We start from the raw sequence: 25073 nt of genomic DNA, 5'->3' as shown, positions 1-25073 counted from the left end.
CCACACACCTATGGTCAACTAATCTATGACATAGGAGGCAAGAATATACAATGGAGAAAAGACAGCCTCTTCAATAAGTGGTGCTGGGGAAACTGGACAGATACATGTAAAAGAATGAAATTAGAACACTCCCTAACACCATACACAAAAATAAACTCAAAATGGATGAAAGACCTAAATGTAAGGCCAGACACTATAAAACTATTAGAGGAGAACATAGGCAGAACACACTTTGACATAAATCACAGCAAGATCTTTTTTGACTCACCTCCTAGAGTAATGAAAATAAAAACAAAAATAAACAAATGGGATCTAATTAAACTTAAAAGTTTTGTACAGCAAAGGAAGCCATAAACACAACAAAAAGACAACCCTCAGAATGTGAGAAAATACTTCAAATGAAGCAACCGACAAAGGATTAATCTCAAAAATATACAAGTAGCTCATGCAGCTCAATATCAAAAAAACAAACAACCCAATCCAAAAATGGGCAGAAGACCTAAATAGACATTTCTCCAAAGAAGATATACTGGCTGCCAACAAACACATGAAATAATGCTCAACATCACTAATCATTAGAGAAATGCAAATCAAAACTACAAAGAGGTATTACCTCACACCGGTCAGAATGGCCATCATCAAAAAATCTATAAACAGTAAATGCTGGAGAGGGTGTGGAGAAAAGGGAACCCTCCTACACTGTTGATGGGAATGTAAACTGGTACAGCCACTATGCAGAACAGTATGGAGGTTCTTTTAAAAACTAACACAGAGCTACCATATGACCCAACAATCCCACTCCTAGGCATATATCCAGAGAAAACCATAATTCGAAAGGATGCATGCACCCTGATGTTCATTGCAGCACTCTTTACAATAGCCAGGACATGGAAGCAACCTAAATGTCCATCAACAGAGGAATGGATAAAGAAGATGTGGTACATACATACAATGGAATATTACTCAGCCATAAAAAGGAACAAAATAGTGCCATTTGCAGAGACATGGATGGACCTAGAGATTGTCATACAGAGTGAAGTAAGTCAGAGAGAGAAAAACAAATATCATATAATATTGCTTATATGTGGAATCTAGAAAAATGATACAGAGGAACTTATTGGCAAAACAGAAATAGAGTCACAGATGTAGAGAATAAACTTATGGTTATCAAGGGGGGGAAGAGGAGGTGGGATGAATTGGGAGATTGGGATTGACATATATACACTACCATGCTAAAAATAGATAACTAATGAGAACCTACTGTGTAGCACAGGGAACTCTAATCCATGATCTGTGGTGACCTAAACGGGAAGGAAATCTCAAAAAAAGTGGATATATGCATATGTATAACTGATTCACTTTACTGTACAGCAGAAACTAACACAACATCGTAAAGCAATTATAGTCCAATAAAAATTAATTTTAAAATATTTTTAAGAAGGTATACTGTGGGCTTCCCTGGTGGCTCAGTGGTTGAGAATATGCCTGCCAATGCAGGGGATATGGGTTCGAGCCCTGGTCTGGGAAGATCCCACATGCCGCCAAGCAACTGGGCCCGTGAGCCACAACTACTGAGCCTGCGCGTCTAGAGCCTGTGCTCCGGAACAAGAGAGGGCGTGGCAGTGAGAGGCCCGCGCACCGCGATGAAGAGTGGCCCCCGCTTGCCACAACTAGAGAAGGCCCTTGCACATAAACAAAGACCCAACACAGCCAAAAATAAATAAATAAATAATTTATTTTAAAAAAAGAAGGTATACTGTGAAAAACACTTGTCTCTTGAACCCACTCTCTCACCCTTCTCATTCTCATTGTTGCACATTAATGAGGGCAACCCCTTTAATTTTTAGCATTTTCTTTTGGGTTTACCTTCACATCTGTAAGTAATCTACTGCTACTTCTTAATTTTTCAGTTTGAGCCTTATCCATTTGCTTCTACGGAAGATAATGATAGCTTTTTTCCTCTCCCTCTCTCTGTGCATTTGTTTTACCAACTCTTCTACATTTTCATTTTGGGTAGTTTCATCTGACGGTTCACTTCCACAGTTTTCATCTGTATGTAATACGCAGTTAAACCCATCTATTGAGTTCCTAATTTCAATTGTATTTTTTAGGTCTTCAATTCCCATTTGTTCTCTTTTATACTTTCTAGATCTCTACCAAAATTTTAAATCTTGCCTTTTATTTCCTTCAGTATATTAAGCATATTGTAGTTTTATATTAATTTGTCTCCTGTATGCCTGGTAATTTTAAAATTAACTGTTTGACGTTGTATATGAAAACTGTAGAGATACTTTGAGGCTTAGGACAATGTTGTCTTCCTCTGGTGCGACTATATATTTACTTCCAGGAAAAATGTTGGGGAAAACTAGCAATCCCAGAACTCCTTTATATAGGCAGAGATTAAAATGATTTAAAATGATCATCTGTACTAGCTTACTTTTGTTCCCAGAATGTAGCTTTTCCTAGTCCTAACCAAAAGTTTGGGAGTCTTACCAAGTCCATTCTTCTCCAGTTTTTCTCTCTCTAGCTTGTCCTGATTCCAGTGTTTATCTTCTTAGACCAGTGAGTTTTCTGAAAGCTCCTTTCAGGTTTTCAACCTCTTCTGGTACTATATAGGAAAAGCAGTCACAAACGCTGGACGTATATTTCTCAATTTCCTTTTTCTTTTGGGTTGTCATTGGCTTTGTTTGCTCTGTCATTCCCTTAACTCATGATTTTTCATATCTTGCCCAGCTTTTCTCCCTGTTCTTAGAGGGAAGTAGTTCAGAAAGATATACTGAATTGAAAGGGCTTGGTCTGAGCTTGGTATGCTGAGCGTTCCGGTTCGTCAAGCAATTGCCCTACCTCTTAATTTCGCCATTTGTGGGGAAAAAAAAGTCTGAGAATTTTAAGGCCAGCTGACTTTGATTGTATGAGGGAGGCAGGTATCTGTAATTCACACAGCTCTTAAGTAATATGTACCAACAATTTTTTTTAAAATTTTTATTTTATATTGGAGCATAGTTGATTAACAATGTTGTGTTAGTTTCAGGTGTACAGCAAAGTGATTCAGTTATACATATACACGTATCTATTCTTTTTCAACAACCTTTTAAGGCTACAAGGAGGTATCTTTGAACAAGGACAATAATGTTCTTTCTGAAAATCACTGTCTTCTCAAGACAGATTTAAGAAGTTTTTTTAATTAAAAAATTTACAAAATTTTAAAAAATAAATTTTTAAGATAAAAAAATTTTTAAAAAGACAATGAAAAGTGTCATATCAAACACAAGTCATGATGATAGTTAAATAAAAGGAAATAGGACTGCTCTGAGCACACAGGCATGATTTACACAGCGCCAGGAAGTATCTGTATAAATACATGAATAAATAAGCCCCAAGGAGCTAAAGAATTAGAAAGCTAATGAACCTGAAATTTCTAAAGTAAGTTATTTGCTAATAAACCTTTTTTTCTTTGATGTGGAAGAACACATATGGATTCATCAATAAAAACGTTTTATATTTTATAAGATGGCTTCACTGTCAAAAATTATAGAAACAAGTGAAGAGTAAGGAAACAGGCAGCATTAGAGTTCCCATTTGACAGAGCACTGTACTACGTGGATCAATTAAATTTGAAACCTTGGGGCCTCTCTGAGTGTGCCTTATTTCTTTTTCTTTCTTACCTAAGAAAAATATAAAAGATCTTAAGATACAGTGTCATAAAAATTTAAGTCTTTCCATAAGCCATTTCACCTAGATCTTCTTGTCTGTCAACATTAATAATCAAAGCTACCATCTATTGAATGCTGAATGCTTATTTTTTACCAGGCACTTTCTACACAGATCATCATGTTTAATCTTCTAGATGCCATTATTAGTTCCATTTAAAGAGAAGGAACCAAAGGCTCTGAAAGATTAAATAACGTGCCCAGAATTAGTGCACACACAGTTAAGGCTTGATTCCAGATCTGTTTGAATACAGTACCTATACTGTCGATAGTACAGAATAATACTTCAGCACTGACACACTTAACCACTCTTTGTTGAGTGACTACCATATGGAAGATAACTGTGCATGACACATGATCATGCCCACCCTCAAATAATGTTGTCCTGCCCTCCCAGACACACCCCAGTTTAATGTCCTAACATCTCAGAGGAGGATTTTTTTCTTCCAAAGCATGAAACAATGCTGCATACAACCTCATCGCAACTGACATTTAAAAAAATACCCCAAGTGTCATCCTATGGAGAGCTCTACTACGTTATATATGCCTCTCCAGTCTCTTTCCTTTTACTTGAGACAGGGAAGATGAAATGGGACTAAGGAAGAATATGATCTGCTCCCTGATCAACATCATATAATATGGACGTATGTGTGTTGGGGATTTCATACCATTAATAAACTTTTACACCATGCATCTCTTCTTGTCTTTTCTCATTATATAAAAGTGTTTATTTCATTTTGTACTAGCTTATTATTGAAGATGACTGTCTACTGTCAGTGCACAAACAGGCAGAATAAATTCTTTAGTTGATAATGACAATGATAGGCATCCCCTAAAAGTGACATGAGTTGGTGTCTTAGTCAATGTGGGCTGCTATAACAGAATACTATACTGGGTGGTTTATTAACAACAGAAATTCATTTCTCACAGTTCTGGGGGATGGTAGTCTGAGATCAGAGTGTCAACATGATCACGTTCTGGCATGAGTGAGCTCTCTTCTGGGCTGCAGACAACCATTTTTCTCATTGTATCCTCACATGATGGAGAGGGTGAGAAAGCTCTCTGGGGTCTCTTTTATGAGGGCACTAATCTCATTCATGAGGACTCTACCTTCATGACTTAATTACCTCCCAAAGGTCTCATCTCCTAATACCATCACTTGGGGGGTTAGGATTTCAATATATGAATTTGGGGGGCAGGGCACAAACATTTAGTCCATTGCAGTTGGGTTGATGATGATGGTAATGGGGAAGAAGTTATAGATTTTTATGGAGGAGGGAAATTAGAACTTGAAAAAAAAGCACATTTGATCCATATGAAGGAAGTTTTGCCTTAATCTCCCTCGGTGGTGACAAGTATTAACTGTATGCCTGAATAATAATTAATTAACAAAAACAATGTGCTAAAGCTAATTAAGAGCTGGAATAGGCAGAATGAAGATAGAAAGGCTTACAAAGCATGCAGGAAAGCAAGACATTTTTCTTTTATTTTCTGGCTAGCTCTTTAATGACAAGGAAATCAAATCTCCTTTCATTTTGGCTCTAGCTTATACTGGAACTAATCATATTCAATCAGTAGCGCTGTCGCTCTAAATTCAGGGAAGGTGCTGACCCATCATGTTACCTAACATTCAATCAATAGCTCTCCTTCTCTCAGGGTGGTTTATAATCAATATGACCTATTGGAATCTGTCTTTTGAGTTTCACATTTAGCTATGCCAAAGTAAAAGAGGTCTCAAGTGAGGGTGGGGGTGAGAGGCTTACAGCTCTCTGTCAAGTACAAACCTTTGCTTCTGGAAGTCTCTTGATATCACTTTCACTGGTATCCTCTTGTCACTGAATGAGTCACTTGGTATGGCTTAGGAAAAGCACAGTCCATTCTGGAACGGCTATGACTTTTATGTGGTGAAAGAAAAGACGCCCACCACGATATTCTCTTCTTATTTCCTTATTACTGTGAATTTATTTTATAGATTTTTCACAATTAAGGCTAAGACATAAGAACTCTGCTCTCTCATGCCAGCTGAAGATACATTTCATCATCCTTTTGTCAGTGCTCACCGATAATATATAAAGCACTATAAAAAGTAGTTAAGAGGACTGACAATAGATCAATGAGTTTAAGCTTTAAAACATGTCTTTTACTCTAACACACAGAAAAAAAGGGATAATGTTTTGAAAAATGAAAAGCCAGGCATAGTTGTTTCCATGTCTTGGCAACTGTAAATAATGCTGCTGTGAACACCGGGGTGTGTGTACTTTTTTGAATTAGTGTTTATGTTTTTTTCAGAGATATACCCAGGAGTGGAATTGCTGGGTCATATGGTAGTTCTATTTTTAGTTTTAAAAAAAAACTTCCATATTGTTTTCCACAGTGGCTGCACCAGTTTACAGTCTCACCAACAGTGTACAAGGGTTCCCTTTTCTCCACATCCCTGCCAGCATGTGTTATTTGGGACTTTTTGATGATAGAAATTCTGACAGGTGTGAGGTGATAACTCACTGTGGTTTTGATTTGCATTTTCCTGATGATTAGCGATATTGAGCATCTTTTCATGTGCCTGTTGGCCATCTGCATTTCCTCTTTGGAAAAACGTCTATTCAGTTCTTCTGCCCATTTTTTAATTGTACTTTTTTTTTGATGTTAAGTTGTATGAGCTGTTTATATATGTTGGATATTAATCTCTTATCAATCCTACCATTTGCAAATATTTTCTCCCATTCAGTAGGTTGTCTTTTTGATTTGATGCTGGTTTCCAGGCATAGCTGTACTCAGAAACAAGGTAAACATCATATGGGCCAGAAGTGGAAGACAAACAATAACCTTCTAGTAAAGGAAGCTCAAGGGAGAAAAACGGAAACCGAAACGATCTTCCAGGAAGTAAAGGATAAGGGTCAAGGTCCCAAGCTAAGAGAGCTTCCTTGTATTTGAAAGAAGGCTAAACAAAGCTGTGATGTTCCTGAGGCTACAGTCTACACACAGGCTTGTGCCAGTGGTGGTGGACATTGTGGTGGTGAAATAGAGACTGTCATGTAGACAGGCTCCAGGCCAAGCCACTGCCCAGTGTGATGACTGAATCTACATCCCCATGGAAAAAAGGCTCAACACTTGATTCTGGACTAGTGAATTGCTCAGGGTGAAGACAATTGGAAAAAATGCTAGACAGGGAGATAAGAGCACTGAGAATGAGAGAAAAAATACCTCACACCTGATTAATTTATCATTTAAAATTCCAAATGGAAACTCAAACAATTGGTTAATGAATTCATTCTTGAGCATCAATAGAGCTCTAAATGAAATTGATTAGAAAATGTGCCAAGACCCTGTAGAGGTGCAGGATAGGATAATATATATAAAACAAGGATTATGAAACAAAAACATGGAGATATGAATCGAGAATTGTAGATATGAATAACCAATTATAAATCTTGGAATTGAAAAGTACAGTCACTGAAATTAAATTTAAAAAGTAAGGATTCCCAGGTGGTGCAGTGGTTAAGAATCCAGCTGCCAATGCAGCGGACATGGATTCAAGACCTGGACTGGGAAGATCCCACATGCCGCGGCGCAACTAAGTCCGCGCACCACAACTACTGAGCCTGTGCTCTAGAGCCCACGAACCACAACTACTGAGCCCACATGCTGCAGCTACTGAAGCCCACACGTCCTAGAGCCCATGCTCTGCAACAAGAGAAGCCACCACAATGAGAAGCCCGCACGCCGCAATGAAGAGTAGCCCCCGCTCACCACAACTAAAGAAAGCCCGCATGCAGCAACGAAGACCCAACGCAGCCTAAATAAATAAACAAATAAATAAATAAATAAATGTATTTTTAAAAACTATATTAAAAAAAGTAAGTAGATAAGATAAACTTGATTTGCCAAAAGCAAAAACAGAATTTGGAAACTGGAACATACCACTGAGGAGGCACCACAGAGAGATGAAGAGATGGATGAAGAGATGAAAGGTATGGATGGAAATAAAAATAAGCTTGTAGAACTGCACAGAAACATTTGTGTGTGTGTGTGTGTGTGTTTGTGTGCGTGCACACTCGCGCATATTTGTGTATTTTTTTCCTCAGAGTAGAAAATAGAAGGACTGGTAGAGAAGAAACATTTGAAGAGATGATGGCAAAAATCTTTCCAGTATTTAAGGGTCAAATCTTCAGATACAATAAAGAGAAATTTAAGAAAATAAAAAATGAAAACACAGTCTTAAAAGCAACTAGTGAGAAAGACAAATTACCAATAAAGGAATAATAATCAGACTAACAGCAGAATTTTATCAGCAACAATTGATGCCAGAGATCAATGTACAAAGGAAGAAAAACCTTGTCAAACAGATTCTTATACTCAGCTAAACTAGCATGCAAGACTGAAGGTGAAATAAAGATATAGTCAAATATACATAAACTATGAAACCTCTAGCATAGAACTTAAAGGGATATAATTCAGCAAGAAGAAATACAAACCAAGAAGGAAGCAGAGAGATACAAGAAATAAAAGAAGAATAAAGAGAAATTCACGAACTATTTTGATAACTAGTGAGTAATTACTGAATGACAAAATTCAGCAACTTTGTGGAAAGAAGAGAAGATCCAAAATTCTATACAATAATTACAAATGACAGGTGTGAAGAAAGGTTAAGAGATAATAAATGTGTGATAGGGTCCTTGTCTTACTCTTGAGGAGGACCAAGATACTGATTTCTTTGATTATTGTTAGAAAAAGATAACATTTACTTGTTAGGGTTAATAACAAATAAAATAAATAAATAAAATCTGTAGCCTCCAAACAAGTATGGGAAAAATGTACGTAAGATAGCAGTGGTTGGAGGGGGGCTTGGAGAAAATTTATCAATCCAGTACAAAGCAGAAAAGGAGAAAACTAAAGAAGAAAACAGTATAGTATATAGGAAAGACATGGTAGAAGTAAGTCCATATATTTCAATAATCACAATAAATTTTAAAAGGTTAGTCTTGGTATGGTTGGTTGAATAATAGCCCTCCAAAGATGTCCATATCCTAATCCCTGATTATCTGTGAATATGTTGTTTTACATGTCAAAAGGGACTTTCAGATATGATTAAGGATCTTGAGATGAAGAGATCATCCTGGATTATTGGTGTGGTCCCAATGTAACCACAAATTTCCTTATAAGAAGGAGGCAAGAAGGTCACAGTCAGAGAAGAAGTAAGAATGGAAACAGAGGTCAGAGAGCAAACATGTTATGCTGCTGCTGGCTTTGAAGGTGCAGGAAGGAGCCATGAGCCAAGGAACACAGGTGGCCTCCAAAGCTGGCAAAGGCAAGGAAATAGATTCTCCTCCAGAGTCTCAAAAAGGCACACAGCCTTATAGACACATTTTAGACTACCGACCTTCAGAACTGTAAGATAACAAATTTGTTACAGCAGCAATAGAAAACTAACGTACTCATCAATTAAAAGACAGAGTCTATCAGTAGTTTTTAAAAAATTCAGTCATGTGGTGTCTTAAGAGAGTCTAAACAAATCAGCACACAAAACAAACCAATACATACCAAAAAATCCTGAAAATTAGGGAATGAAAAAGATATACCATGGAAATGATAACTAAAAGAAAGCTGATGTAGCATTATCTCTATCAGGCAAAATAGAATTTAAGTCAAAAAGCATAAATAGGGGCTAAAATGCACAACTTATTATGAAAAAAGGAATAATATATTGAGATATATGTCATGAATTTATATGCACCTACCAACATAGCTTTTAAATATATGGAGTGAAAGTTGACATAATTACAAGGAGAAATGGAAAAGTGGGCGATGTTGATAAATTATATCAGAAACTGTTATATCATACAAATAATTAAGGCAGTAAAATATTTGAACAATACAATACATAAGCTTGATTTAATACAAACATGTGTCAGGAATTCAAAGCAGAGACCCTTGTCACTTGAAGGAGACAGGCATATAAATAAGTAAATATAAAAAGGGGGGTCCCTGCTTACACAAGAAAATAACCCAATGGCTTAGGATCAGAAGGAGATGTGAAAGCCGGATGATTCCCTTGATGCCACATCACTGTGTATTTCTATGGCAAATGACCAAAAAAGTGTTTTAAAAGAACTGCTTGAATGAGACTTCAGAAGTACTGCTTCCTGGATCCTGGAAACTCTATAAAGATCTAACTGCAAGGGCCTCTCTTGCAGATCACAGAGGCAAAGGCCGCTGAATCCCAAGTGCCAGCTGAATCCCAAGGTGTCACTGACACCTGTACGCAAGTTCTCGAGTTAACGGTACACCTGAGGTTGAATTAGATCCAAGAGTAAATGAAAAAGAATTCCAAATGCTTCCAAACAAGTGCTGAGCAATGCACTTGCTCCACCTAGCAAGGGGCACCCATGCAAAGAAGGCATCTATCTTCCAGCCCAGGGCTGAGGTCCCAGGGGCCAGGGACCATATCCTCGCCCTCATTTCTGCCGTCATCCGGAGAGAGGGACTCTATCTTCCCAAAGGAGCGCTGTGTGCACAAGCACAGCCCACACACTCTCGCCAAAAGGGTCTTTCTATGCTCTGCTCTCACATTCTGATATTTTTTACCCCATGCAAACCAGAGGTGACTTACTCTATTGTTTGGAGTCCTTCAGCTTAATACAAGTAAGTTGGCCCATTCAAAACCTCAAGGGGAGGCTGATATTTCAAACATTCCAAAGCAAAGCATGACAGACGGCTGGCAGTGGGTACTGCATCTGGGGAGGGTGGACTTTTTGACTGGCAGTCAAAAGAGGGGAGAGAATGACCCCTCCTTTTAGGGCACCCAGCAGAAAAGAGAAGAACTTCCAGACCTGGATTTGTAGTGATAACATAAGAAATGAAGACTGTGCCCTTGGCCCTACTTATTTCTGAGTGAGCAAGAAATTAAATGCAATAATTATCTGACCACGACTTACGGGGGTACTAAGCACTGGGGTTAGGGAACCAACAGCTATTAACTGAAACTCTTTCCTAATATTTAGTGATTTCTGTAAGGATGAATTTGTAGATTCAGTATGGTACATGAAGTTGAAATTTAATAAATGGTATTTCAATTTCTTTCCACTGTAGTTAATTTCTAAGTTAGTGTAATTCAATTTCTATGATATTAACACACATAGTATTTACTAGGAAATCCATCAAAAATCCCAGCCGAAATATGAAAGGAGTTTAATTTTCACCTATGAGAAATACAGTTGAAACTACTTTTATGCTATAAAGGTAATCAACTCAACAAACGCCAGTTTTCCAAGAGGAGACTGAGGGAAGAACATCACACTTGTGTCGCCTTGGAACTGGAGCTTGCTGTTTTAAGCTGATATTAAACAATCAAAAGATGGAATCATGAAAACCTTTATGGAAAAGAAAAAGTCCCATTTTAACAACCAGATGGGTCATTCAATATATATACTATATTAGTAAAAAAAAAAAAAAAACAGATCCTTGATGTGCTTTTGTTTCTTAAAATGTACCAAAAGTTGCCACAAATTGTGAAATCTGGAGATATCTGAAAATGAAAGTGGAGGCAGTGAGGAAGGGAATCCGTGCTGTATTTGTATGTAAGCATTCTTGTGGTTTCTGCCCATCTCCTTCCTCTGTAATCCACTGGGACCCTCTCATGCCCCCTCTCATCAACTCAGACAGGTTGGCTGACTCCTCCTACCCAGTGTGAACTCTGCACATACAAAACTGGACCGGAAGCCACATTTCCCAGGCAATACCCCATGCTTCCACCAAACACACCAACTGCGACTCATTGGATAAAGACTAGAGAAGGTGTCATTTTCTGTAGGATTTTTCTTTAAACATTATTATACAAGATCAACAAGGCACTAGATCAAGAGTGGGCTTGTGTCTGAATTGCATGTTCAAAAGAGGAGTGACTGTACAGGAAATCACTATCTTTACAAGGAGTAATGACAAATGATAATATAATAATAATGATAATGATAAATGGCTCCTAGTTGGGACCAATGGCTCTGAGAAGCCATTTCAAGTCTGTAGAAAACTATGATCCTATTCCCTCTGATATTTTATAAAATTAACAATAATTGATTTTTCAGAAATATCTGACAAATGCTGAAACCAAATGTTAGCACTCATTCAAATGTGCAAGGTTAAAGTCTTTTAAATTTTATATTTAAATTTAGAAAACTTCTTCTAAAATCAAGAATAGTTTCAATTACTGGATTAGAAATTCCTAAATTCTGCAAAAAACTGGTATATCTGTTTAAAAAATTAGCTTATAGAAGACTAGCCGATCTAAGTGTCATTATAAAATACACAGAAATAAGATAGACTCATTTCTAGAACCAATTTATATCTATTTTTCTATCTATCTTTGTTTTGCTGTGTTCTTTAATTTCTACTTTTGGCAACTACCATCTTGTTGTATTTCCTACATCCTTATAAAGTACATTAAAATATTGCCAGAAGGAAGAGAGAATAAAAATAGAATAAGCATACTAACAAATCTGTAGCCAAATGGCTTCAAATTAAATGCAAGGAAGCATTTTCAGTTATAGAGACATTTAAAAAGTGTTTTCTGGAAGTGCGCGGCTGAGCTCAGGAACAGTTCAGTAAGGAGATCTCTGAAGCATCTCCCTGAACTGGGATTATAGTCAATACATTGGCTTGTTCACCAAACTACATGTATATTGTGCTTCTAAATCAACAAAAAGATTATAATAAAGAGGAAGTGGGGATGAGAATAACATAGTTTAATGCAGTTGAACCATTTAAATCTCTGCTTCTGGTGAACATTTTCAAAGCATGTTGCTAAAATAAGGCCACTGCCTATAAGATATAGGCAGAGCTGTGTTTTCAGTGACAGTTCCACAATCTACTCACCATGCATGCCTTGAATAATGCGGGGACTAAGGACTGGTTAGACAGGTTGAGAATCCTGAGGGAGTCCTTCAGGACGTAGATATTGCCAAAATCAACCTGAGTGGGATGTACGTAGATAACTGGGCCTTCTCCAATGCTCCTTAAGTGACATACCTGCGTTCCATGTAAGAGAAAGAACACAGGAATGGCTGAAAATGGCTGGCCTTTAAAATCAAATAAAAACAGAAGCTTTTAAGCATCCCTTTATAAAAAGCAGGGACATAAAAGGGTGCTTATTAGAACTGACATCCCTTCTCCCTGGTACTCTGCGGTCAAAGGTCACACGGATGGCCATGCTGATCAGACCTGGAATTCCTCCCTTAAAAGAATGATCCACTTCCCTGGGTCAGTCCAGAGCCGTGCGCCCGAGGGGAAACCAGAATAATGGTCCTCGATATGCCACCCAGCACTACAGCCTCAAGAACACTTAGAGGTTAAGGACCAGCACTTCAGAGTTGGATGTGGCTGGACTGAGTCTCAGTTCTGCTGTTGTATTAGCAACACGATAGGCCCATCCACTGCGCAAAGCTGTGCAGGCTGGGGACTGAAACCCACCTCGCTCTCCTCCCCTTGCCCTGTGCCCTTGGCCAGGCACTGTGTCTGCCCAAGGAAGGGGGTCTTTCTCTTTCATAAAGTGCTTCCTGCTCAGCAAGCTACCCTCTCATGTGCTGCATCTGTGCAGGGCAGGCACACTGTAGGCTAGAAGGGTACCTGGACTGTGGCACCCTTCAGTTGGCCTGCCTTAGTGATGCTGCTTTATAAGTCAGGTGGCTTACCTATGGCATCTTATATGGAAGACATAAAATCAAAATCTGGGTTTATTATACTCTCTGAGCAATCAGAATCACTTCAAACAAATGTATGTTGACATCACCCAGCTTCCAAGTAAGGCTGATGTCTAGGAATTCACAGCCTGTTGGGCAACTTCCTTCAAGATTCAAGATTCATCCTTCGATTCAGCTCAAGCAGCAGAGAGATTTCCATGTCTCTCTCTTCCCAGGCTTGGAGAAAGACTAAGACTTTCAGTAGGCTAATTTGGGATATAAGTCCAATTATAGAATATGTTATAGCATATAGCTGTATATATACCCAATTATCTACAGGAAAAGATCTGGTGAGCAGTGAGTAAAACCAATCTCAGAGCCCACATGTAGCAAGCTTGGGATACCCAGCTTTGTACTAGCAACAACTGAGGAGGGTGTTAAACATACAGATGTGCTGGTCCTCTTCCCTCAGACATTCTGATTTAATAGGTCTGGAGAGGGGTCAAGTGTGTCTGTATGTGTGAGAAAAATCAATTGCTACAAAGCACCACTTTTAGATGTTACCACAAACAGATTCCCGAAGTAACAGTCCTGGTATTTTACCACTGCATTGTGAAAATGAAAAACTCTAGAACTACCAACAACTAGAGGATATGCAAATATGTTGAGTGCCTTACATACGAAGGCTGGAATGTCCGGCAAGAAGTATGGCAATTATAACTACAATTCTGAAAATTGGCTCTCACCATAGGGGGGTCCTGGCTCCCGAAGGTCGAGATGTAAACCGTGGACCTGTACTCCCCAAGGACTTGGGGCTCCAGGGCCAGAGGTATGTGAACGGTGCTTTTGGGGGGGATGACCCCACAGGGGGTGGGACTAGACAGCAACACAGCTGGTACATCCTGATATACCTGGTGGGACAGAGAAGCCAGAAGGATAAGCAAGCCCCAGGCTCGTATGAAATCAACAGCACGTTAGATCATTTTGAAACAAGCGTTGTCTTGAGTCTGTGGAGGGCTTTTAGAATTGAATCATCATTAAAGCAAGTGAATGGGGATGAGCACCCCAATTCAGCCAGAAGGAACTTTGGCTAAGTGAGGTGTGCATAAGGCCCCAAATGCAAAGTGTGCAACCCAGCAAAGTGCAGAAATCATCCACAATGTGAGTTAGTTCAGGGCAACAGCTTCCCATGGCCAAGTTTCTTAAACTGGCCTTCTGCATCTTCATGCTTTATTCCCCATCCACTTCACCCCTTTGCACTTCATTGGTAGAGGTCACTGGCATTTCCTGAACACATGACACTGTTTCCACCTCCAACCCTTTGCACTTGTGGTTACTCTTCCTGGAATGCCCACACCCTCTGACTTGCCTGCACACTCATCCTTATACCCCCAGGGATACCCAGTGCCCCAGAATCTGGGCGCTTGCTCTGTCCTCAGGGAGCATCCCGCAGTCCCTTTCCTCAGCACGCACTATCAACGCGTCCATCTTCTCCAAGAGCTGTAAAATTCTTAGGGCACGACCTGGGTCTCTCCTCAATATGTGCCCACTTTCTGGCCCAAAACACATGCTCAGTACACGTTTCTTTGTTTTTGGTTTGTTTTTTAATATTTATTTACTTGGCTGTGCCGGGTCTTAGTTGTGGCATGCAGGATCTTTTTAGTTGTGGCATGCGGGATCTAGTTCCTGACCAGGAATCTAACCCAGGCCCCCTGCATTGGGAGCACAGAGTCTTAACCACTGGACCACCAGGGAAGCCCCAGTACATGTTTTTTAAATGGGGAAACAGGTGAATGAATGAAGGAATGTTGTCCACTGTACATTCCTAAGAACCCTGTTCTGCAGCATATTACTAAGCATTTATGCAACAACAACAACAAATAAAACTTTAAAAATCCCATGGTCAAATAAGTTTGAGTAACTGGGAAACACATCTCAGAGTGTCGGCTCCTGGAGGGAAGGACAGAGCATGCCGGTTTCACTGGTCTGGGACGCCCCGTGGTCTTTCTGCACCTGGTCTGGTCCAGCTTGGCCTAACCTAACTCAGCCTCCCTCAGCAGCAGTGCTCCGCCCAGCCTTCCTGGACCCCGAGGCCAAAGGAAAATCAGTAATACTGATTCCACCTTTATCTAACATTTTGATATCTTACTTATCATGGATTTTTTGTATTAGTTTTGATTTCTTCAAGTGCAGCATGAAAACATTATCTATCTTGATTACTGAGTGTTTTGGCTGTCCCCTAAATTTTGTGCTTGAGGCAAGTGCCTCACCCTTTTCCCAGCCCCGCTGTGCACAAACTGCTTCCCTATCACCCTGGGTGACTCAGGCTCTGCTCTGAGTTCTTGAGGTGACCGTGTACTGTGCAGGGCGAGCCTGTTCGGCTGTTGAACACTTGAAAGTTAGAAAAGTTGTCTCCTGTCACCCCCATTCTTGGCTTCTGGTTTTGTCTGAGAGATGCCCACAGAATGACTCGAACTCCCTTTTTTACACAGTAGACCTTTGACTAGTGGGAACTATTTCATCCCAGCTAATTCTCTGTTCCAGATTAGACTTTGTGCTTGTTCCTCATATGACTTGGATTTCCAGATGACAGAGACTGACGTTCTCGTTACTCCAAACATAATTCTTTTTTTTTTTTTTAAGTTTCCATTAAAAAATACCCTGTCAAGGGTATTTTCCTTCCTTTAGCTGTGGAACACTGTGTTTCTCCAATGCAGCCTGAACCTGCCTTGGTTCTGTGGCCTCAACACCGGTCTTCTGGAAGGCCAATGGCACTATCCATTGCACCATGGAATCACCTCACTGGTCTTTTAATTTATTTTGAACTTACAGCCAAATGAAACCCCCATTTGATTTTTTGCATGTATTTTTATTAGAGTACTACTTACAGAAATGAATTTTAAACCCAAATTCATCCTTGGTAAACTGCACCTCATTAGTCACCTTTCATTACTCTAGTCTATACAGATCTTTTTGAATCTTTTTTCCATCTGTGTTTAACGGCTTAGTCTCCCACCTAGCTAGGTGTAATGGCATGTGGGCAGATCCATTTCATAAAACATTAAGAATCAGTTCCTCCTTTCTCCTTCCTATATTATCTCTAGCCTTCCAGTCAAACAAGTTCATTTATAAATATTGCATTACCATATCTTAGTGATTCTGTTCAAGTCACAGCCATAGACATAAATGAAAACTTCTAGCTCTGCCTCATTTCCCATGCATGGTTAATGCACAGGCAATAATTTGTAGGTGCAACTTCTGCATGTTGCCCTAACTGACCCTTTCTCCTCTTTATAGAAGGCAATTTCCCTGGGAAATTAACAACTGTTTCCACCTGCAGCTGCTCACTCATACAGGTGGCAATCCAGCTGTAGCTTTATAACCCCATCTCCAGGTTATCCCATGGTTAAAAATTAGAATTACACACGGTCATGTGCTCAGGAATATGGCTCTTTCAAAGGTCTTCTCTTTCTCACTGAAGGAATCCAAATGAAGAAAAATCAACACTGAAAAAGGATAGAGTAACTCACCTGAGGCAGGACCTGATAGCATCCTGGGAGGTCATCAGGATTGACAACCTGGATCGTTTTCTCATATGGATACTTCAGGAAGCAGCGCCCAAAGTTCACCTCTGTATTAACCACGCAGAGAGTAGGTACAATACACCTGCTCGAAGGAAGGAGTCCATTAAGGAATTCAAAAGGATGGAGGGAGAGCTTGTTTACATATGGAGGACACAGAGTCCCAAGTGAAACACATTTGTCACTGTCACAGAGTAGTTTTCCTCTAATAACTACATTAATCATTTTCCAATCTTCTCTCCTGTCATCCCTCTCCCTAAGCTCCCAATCACCACTTTTTAATGAAAAAAGGGCTAGAAGCAGGACTCCTTAAACACTGTCTTCTGTGGGTAATGACTAACATTTCCATTGTTTTTCATATTTGGCCTTCCTTTGGCAGAGACCCCACAGCGCAAATTCCTTAGGGTTGTGGATCTGTTTCCATGACAAACAGGGCCAATGCCACCAGCATGAGGTCCTGACTAGCTGTGACACTTTGGACCAGTCAGAGTCCCCTGAGGACTAGCAACAGCTCACACCATCTAAATAATGGTAATAATTCTAATTCCTATGCAGAACAGCTGCCTTGGATCAGTAGGCTCAGGCAGCTGCTCGACCCAAAACTGGCAGTGTGACAGCGGTGCTCAGTGCGGAGGGGGTGTGATGGGGGAGAGGGAGGGAGGAATGGAAGGCCTGTGTGTGCAGCTGGCCTATTATTAGGTGACTTGGGTTTTATTTTGTGTCTGTTAAGTCTCGAAGTCTGCCCTGCCCTACTGCACTATCACAATATAGTGCAATGGTGAGGAGTGCTAGCGTTTGAATCAGTCAGAGCCAGGTTCAAGTACTGACCTTACCAAGTACAAGGAGAGCAAGCTGCTCTCCCTCCCAGAGTCCCATTCTGCTCGTAGGTAAAATGAAGGTAATTTTAGAGATTGATATTAGCGTCGGGAAACACAGAAGACGGTGTGAATGAAGGGTATGGCACGGAGCCGCACGATGGCTCGGTAAGAGATGATGAGCCTGTGGTAGTGGGTGTCGCCAGCCATACTGCTGGCTCTCTGGGAGAATTACTTTAGGGAGCACGTTCTAAAAGCAGCTCTTCTGTTGAGAGTCTCTGAGCAGTTCTTACAGACTGCACCAAAAGCAGTGACATAAAAGAGAGTCTTGTTGACCTCAAAGTTTGGGTTTAGCACAAAATGAGTGTTCATTTTTAGCTAGAATGGAAGTTGTCAGTTGACCCAATGATTTCGGTAAAGCTTCTCCTTTACTACTTGAAACACTGTGGCTGAGAGGACTGATAGTATTTGACTGGGTCACAGAGAATACATGGTAGGAAACCCATAGCCTCCTAGAACCCCCCTCCCCTTTTTAAAAAAAATTCAGGATTTTCTACTGAGAGCTACAGGGAAAGGGGGCTGGAAAGTATCAGAATAAACCCACATAGAAAATACACGCAAGACTTGACAAAAAGTCAAACTTTGGGATAGAGAGGACCAGACGAAAGAGTTTTCACTGTTTTTAAACAAACAATTAGGTCTCTGGAGGGAATACTAAGCAGAATTTGACCTTATTTTAGGGCCGCCCTTTGACTTCACTCAAACCCAAGACACAGGAAATGGTGCCAGTTCTGATGGCCCCACCAACCAGCTTGGCTGTATATTCTTTTTTTTTTTTTTTTTTTTTTTTGCGGCATGCGGGCCTCCCTCTGTTGTGGCCTCTCCCGTTGCGGAGCACAGGCTCCGGACGCGCAGGCTCAGCGGCCACGGCTCACGGGCCCAGCCGCTCCGCGGCATGTGGGATCTTCCCGGACCGGGGCGCGAACCCGTGTCCCCTGCATCGGCAGGCGGACGCGCAACCACTGCGCCACCAGGGAAGCCCTCGGCTGTACATTCTTTAAGGTGCATCTTCCTAAGATTCATGGAAGTCCTAAATTCTAGGGATTGGAATATTGTCAGAGTTTTAATAAGTACCTTTCTCTACTTCCTTCAGATGGTATTTTCATACACATTCTCAAGTTCCAGATCTGGATATTTGTTTGCTTTGGCAAGAGTGTGGCCAATGATTTTATTTAGGATCACTGGCATCATCAGTAAGTGACATACCAGCCTCGGAAAGACTGTAACTTAGTTGAGGAGACACATTCAACAAATGGCAGAGCCAGGATCTTAACCTGACTCCAGAGCCCACTGCTGCCTCTATTAAAACGGAGAGACAAGTTGGTGACGGTTCTGAGGAGTTTATGATGTTAGCGAGGGCCTCATTTTGGGGGCCGCCTGCAGCCTCCCTTAAAGTCATAACGACAGCATCGAGGAGCAGGATCTTCCACTGCAGGGCTGCGAGCCTCACCCTTTCAGCTGCAGAACTCTGGGGTACTATATTTAAGCTTTTTTTTTTTTTTTTTTTTTTTGTGGTATGCGGGCCTCCCTCTGCTGCGGCCTCTCCCGTTGCGGAGCACAGGCTCCGGACGCGCAGGCTCAGCGGCCATGGCTCACGGGCCCAGCCGCTCCGCGGCATGTGGGATCTTCCCGGACCGGGGCGCGAACCCGTGTCCCCTGCATCGGCAGGCGGACGCGCAACCACTGCGCCACTAGGGAAGCCCTAAGCTTTATTTTTAAAAATATAAAACAGCAACTGTTCACCTCTTCCTGCTAAAACCCCGTCAGTTATACACACGGCAAGTCAGACCCATTAAAGAGCACTATTATTCTGCAAAACACATGCATCTCTCCTCTTATCTCCACCAAAGGTGCATTTGCTGTTCTAAAGCTTTGTCACTCAAATATCAGATTTAGCTTCCTCTCCCAGGAAAGCAGAACAAACGCAGTGTGAACTGGTTGTAGGCGTGCTGCCTTCTGGAGAAAGAGCCCATTACTGGCGGCTCGGGGAAGACTGGGGAAGAGAAAGCAGGTGAGTGCAATACCTCGCTGTAATTAAGAGCGCCAGCACTTCTTCCCCGATGCCCTCCACGTCTACCACCAGGGCCAGCTCATATTTCTGCACAGTGTTGGAGCATAAGGTCACCTGGAAAGAACAAGGTGAAAAACTGCTCTTCTCAAAGGCCAGCTCTCCCTCTGCACAGGGGAGAAAGGGGCCAAGGGAGGACCACATTGATGAGTGCAGTTTCTGAGTACTTTATTAGGGGATGTATGGCATTTTACATTTTTAGTTAAACAAGCTATGTTTCGGGGTTACTGCATGCTGAGTTTTTTCAAAGGCCAGGTCAGAAACCACCAAATGGCTTTTGGTATAATAGGTTTGCTGATTTCCAAGGGGGTTGTATCAAAGGAGTCATACACCTGCATGAGGGGAAACAGGGCCCTGAAGGATATGCAACATCAAACAAACTTTAATTACTGCAATTTAAATTGATCTCTATGACTCTGGGATATATAAATTATGAAAATTCAATACACCAATAAAACACTACAGGTAGATTTCTCTTATGGCAAAATAAATGTCAGTTATAGAAATGGCATAAGAAATCAATTAGTAGCCTTTTTTTTTTTTAAACCAAAATCTTGTTGTTCCTCCCCACCTCCCATATTCATTATTAGAGAAGAAAATAAGAAGCTCCAAAGAAAGGTTAATCCAAGGACAGTATCTGGCCAGTATATTTTACCCTATGTTTTTATTTACTGTTGTGAAACTTGACATTTAGGCTTTTGAAGGCTTGTTGCAATTTTTAATTGTCTTAAAATGCTTTGTACTGGAAGAGATACTTGTAAGTGTAGAAAACAGCTTCTGGCATAGGTTACAGCTTTTCTATCTATAAATTATGCATCAGGTACTAATTAAAATTTTTTTGGTTGGAAAGGGAACTGTTGGATGCAAATTTAAGTCCACACAGACGTGGTTAAAGTGCAGATCAGGAGGGAAAACTGAAGCTTGGAGAAAGCTTTTCAAAATACAAAGGAAAAATAAAGCAAAGAAGGGGTCATCGATTTGGAAGGAAAACTTGTCAGATTTGGAGACAAGCAGCTGCCCCAGTGCACAGATTCCTGGAGTGACTCTAACCCTTGTTTATGTCTCTGAGCTATGGTTAGAACAAGTGGTTCTGGCAGAAGGCTCCTAGATAGATGCTCTGTCTTCTAAAATCTTCCTGTACTAATCTGGGAGAAGCCCCCCAAAAGGGGGGGGGAATGGTAGGTAATATGTAAGCTAAGCATTACTAAGTAAAAAATAAATTAATTCATTCAATGGTAGGTAATATGTAGGCTAAGCATTACTAAGTAAAAAATAAATTAACTCATTGCAGCTGCACTTCTTCCTGGGCAAGTCACAGTTAGCAACTGCTCTGATCTGAATGACTGTGTCCCCACCTCCGGCCCCAAATTCACAGGCTGAAATCTTAACTCGCAATGTGATGGTATTAGGAGGTGAGGCCTTTGGGAGGTGATGAGGTCATGAGGGTGGAGCCCTCGTGAGCAGGATGAGCGCCTTTATAAAACAGGCCCCAGAGATCTGCCCTGCCCCTTCATCATGTGATACAAGGAGACGTCGGCAGTCTGCCACCTGAAAAAGGGCCTTCACCAGAACCCTACCATGCTGGCACCCTGACCTCGGACTTCCAGCTTCCAGATTGTAAAGAATAAATTTCTGATGTTTACAAGCTACCCAGTCTCTGGTATTTTGTAGTAGCAGCCCAAACAGACAGAGAGCAACACTGGGAAATTACAACGATGTGTGAGATCAAACCTCACTGGATCCGTGGAGGAGCCCTTAGAAGAGCTGAAAACTCCCAGAATAGATTTAGGATGAGTAGATGCATGGTGAGATATTATGAAGCATTAAAAGCAAATCTGGGGGATAAAACCATAGCTGAATTAAATATTCAAAGGTAATGACTAAAGAGAAAACTATAACCTTAGCTATGAAGTCTTATATTTTTCCTTTTCCAGAAAAGATCAAATCATTTACATTTAGCAGCCTTCAGTATTGCTAGACCTAACTGTTTGGAGAAGCAAAAGTAAGTGAGGGAAGACAGCTAAAATCTTTCTCAGTTAGCTGTGAAATAAGTCTGCTGGTGGCACTGTGAGGACATAAGCAAAGCATCACACTGTGGACCTTAATATAAAGCACTGTTAGGAATATCACATCCACATTTGCCAAGAAGCCCAGATTCAGATTAAAAATATAAATAAACCGGATATCAACTGTGGCATAAATCTGGATACTTAGTGGTATAAATGATGTGAGTCTAACGCAGGACCTAATTATCAACGAGTTATTAAATATTTTTAGGTTAGTATTGATAGGCGTACTATCTGTTTAGAGCAGTGGTTTCAGCAGAAATTGCTAGAATCCACTGTTACGGTAAAGGCAATGCATTTAGATTGATGGAAACCCACTGGAGCAGTGTCAGCGCTTTTGCCCAATACATTTGGTCTAGTTTCTTTTGCTACAGTAGTTTATTTCCTTATAGAAATAGACCCACTTTTCTATGTGAATTAGAGGCACTCCCTCCCATTGACACTGGGCATATAAAGCAAACTCTAGATGTGGTCCCAATAACTATTTCACAGTTCAGCTGCTTGGCCACATGTGCTTGAAGGCTGTGCACTTTACCCTGATAGCAGCAAATCCTTGGGAGCGAATGGTGCCACAGTCGGGGGTGATGGTGAACTCCTTTGGTCTCATTACAGGTATTTCATCCTTGTTACAATATGATTTTTTGTTTTCTGAATACTGCTCACAACTGGAAATGCTTTTATGGCCAACACCATCCCCAGGCACACGCAGTTTGAAGGTCATGGGGACCAAGGAGGTATTATTGAGGGAACATATCAAGGTATGAGGAAACCCTGGAAAACAAAATGTAAGGTGAGAAATAAAAGCCCCACAAGAGCTTCCCTTTAACTTCAACCTCCCCTTGCACTGCCAAACTTCTTAAATGAATTGTCTACGCACTTCAACACTACTTGCTTAATGCCAACTCTCCCCAGTATTGTTTTCAGTTGCATAATCAATAAATGCATTTCACTCATTCATTCATTTAGTGAATACTTACTATGCATTTACTATGTAACAACAATAGACATGAAACAAACCCCTCCATCATCATCCAGACCCCTCTCTAGAGGCAGTCTCTATAATCAGTTTGCTGAGTAATTTTCTAGAAGCACATTGTGCAATTAATTTTCACATAGAAATACAGATTTTTTTCCCCAAAGAACAGAGTTATATTTGCTCTTTTTATTTGCCAGTGTGTGAAAGGAGAAGCCTCTGCAGATTTGCTCGCTGTGTGACCCAGAGCCTGCTAAGACATTATATAATTCATCCTAGACTTGTCTGAGGCTCATGTTCTCAGGGTCGATGACACAAAATAGAATAATAGCCTCTCCTGAGAGAGACTTTACGATCTACTTTTGAGCCAGCCAGAGACTAATACATCGGCTTTCACCTCCCTTAGACAAAGCTGCTTTTTAATGTTATTTCTAGCCCGCCTACATTCAGTTCAGGGAGACTCATGTTCCTTTCCTAGAGATGTGGATCCTACTTGCCTGGTAAACAATAAACTGAACTCTGATTTTAGATTCCCTAGGTGGCCAATGTATCTGCTAGAACAAGAATGATCTACACCCGTAAGAGAACAAATGTTCAGAACAAGAATGATCTACACCCATAAGAGAACAAATATGCATATTTCTACTGGATGTAAACACTTCTCTTTCTATGTTGAACACTACTGTGATAAAATACAATTGGTCTCCTGGAGTAATTACTGCAGTACTGCTGGGGATATTTTGAACCCATCTACTTTACCCCATGTCTGAGCTTTTGTCTACACATTAGGACTGTTGGAAGAAACACATTCATGTCTCCTTTGTGATTCTGCACCTGCCAATCTACTTGGAAGAGATCTTTTATGGAAAAAGAACTGTCTGATTAAGGGCACTTGAAAGATTATTCTTGGAAATTCCAGAGGTATTTCTAGAAAGTCAGTTTCACAATCATGTAATCGCTACATTTGACTTTTCTGAACTTTCCCAACAATGACTCTTGTTTTACCTGACCATTTATGGGATAAATACTGTTCAAACATAGGGTGTATTATGGAAGTGGATCCTATAAAGATTCAGACACGTCTTTCCAAACCATTGCCCAGACTACTTCCCTGAAGCTAGAAGTTTTTCTGAGAATAAAGCCAACTACAACCTCCTAACTAGAACAATTCCTTGTACAACTACTTGTAATATCCCATATTGCTTATCCAGGAGCCTGAAGAAAAGGGATATTATTTTATTAAAGCCTGAAGGCTCATTAACACAAATGTTATTCCTAGGTTTCTGGTTGCACCAAATCTGAATTACTACCCTATCTGTAGTCCAACTGAATGCAAGTAATTTACAGTGTAGACCTCTATACTCCCTTCTTTAGTACCTAGTACTTAAAAAGCAAAAAACAAAAAAACCCACGTATGTGCCTTTTCTTGGAATAATTAACAACATGCTTGGCCAGAATGCCTCAAAGGTACAAAGACACACCTTCACACCTCTCCTGGTACTTAAATAATGATTTAAAAGATAGTCTCATTGATTCTCATTCAATATGTGTATTGTCACCTGACCTGGAAAGCCCCTAAGAAGAAACTAAACTTAAGGAAACTAGGGGCAAAAGATCACAAGGCTGCAAAGGAAAAATTCCATTTCTGACAAAAGGTGGTACAATATTTGGAACATTATCTCTCCACTAAGAATGGACCCTAGCTAAGATGAGTGTTAAACTGATTCAGCAATACTCAAGACAAAAAATTAAATTACAATTGATAAGACTTTTGGGGATTCACGGGCTATTTTAGACAATGGATTCCTAATTTTTCTAGTAAAATAAAAATCTCCACAAAGCAAAGGGGAATGTGTTAGCAGAGCATTGTGCAAAACAGATGGTACTTTTGTAGCTGTCTACAGAAATAATTCACAATATGGGAGATCAATAAGCACAATTTGCACAATCCATTCTGAACACAAAAAATTCAGACTTAGAAAACAAACATTACCTAAAATTGGGATCCTCTGTTCGTGTCAGTGGTCTCTAGCACACCAACTATGACGTGCCCCAAAGTATGAGCTGGTCTTTGACAAAAATCTTATACCACAGGTCCCATCATAAAAGAGATGAGATAATTTCTGAATAAG

At 40.4% G+C, this 25073-nt stretch overlaps 1 protein-coding gene across 1 annotated transcript in view; it reads right to left on the bottom strand.

Moving 5' to 3' along the window:
- LOC129391400 (hydrocephalus-inducing protein homolog) overlaps positions 1 to 25073 on the bottom strand; it is a 157453-nt gene that overhangs the window by 12766 nt on the left and 119614 nt on the right. Inside the window, exons 13-17 of the mRNA XM_055078816.1 lie at positions 22504 to 22739; positions 19859 to 19959; positions 16909 to 17044; positions 14125 to 14289; positions 12576 to 12728 (exon numbers count right to left, since the gene is read on the bottom strand). Of these exons, the coding sequence (XP_054934791.1) occupies positions 12576 to 12728; positions 14125 to 14289; positions 16909 to 17044; positions 19859 to 19959; positions 22504 to 22739 (791 nt within the window). The remainder of the gene's footprint in view (positions 1 to 12575; positions 12729 to 14124; positions 14290 to 16908; positions 17045 to 19858; positions 19960 to 22503; positions 22740 to 25073) is intronic.

This window comes from Physeter macrocephalus, chromosome 17 (assembly GCF_002837175.3).
Source record: "Physeter macrocephalus isolate SW-GA chromosome 17, ASM283717v5, whole genome shotgun sequence".
Taxonomy (NCBI): domain Eukaryota; kingdom Metazoa; phylum Chordata; class Mammalia; order Artiodactyla; family Physeteridae; genus Physeter; species Physeter macrocephalus.
This window is presented reverse-complemented; position numbering and strand designations above follow the sequence as displayed.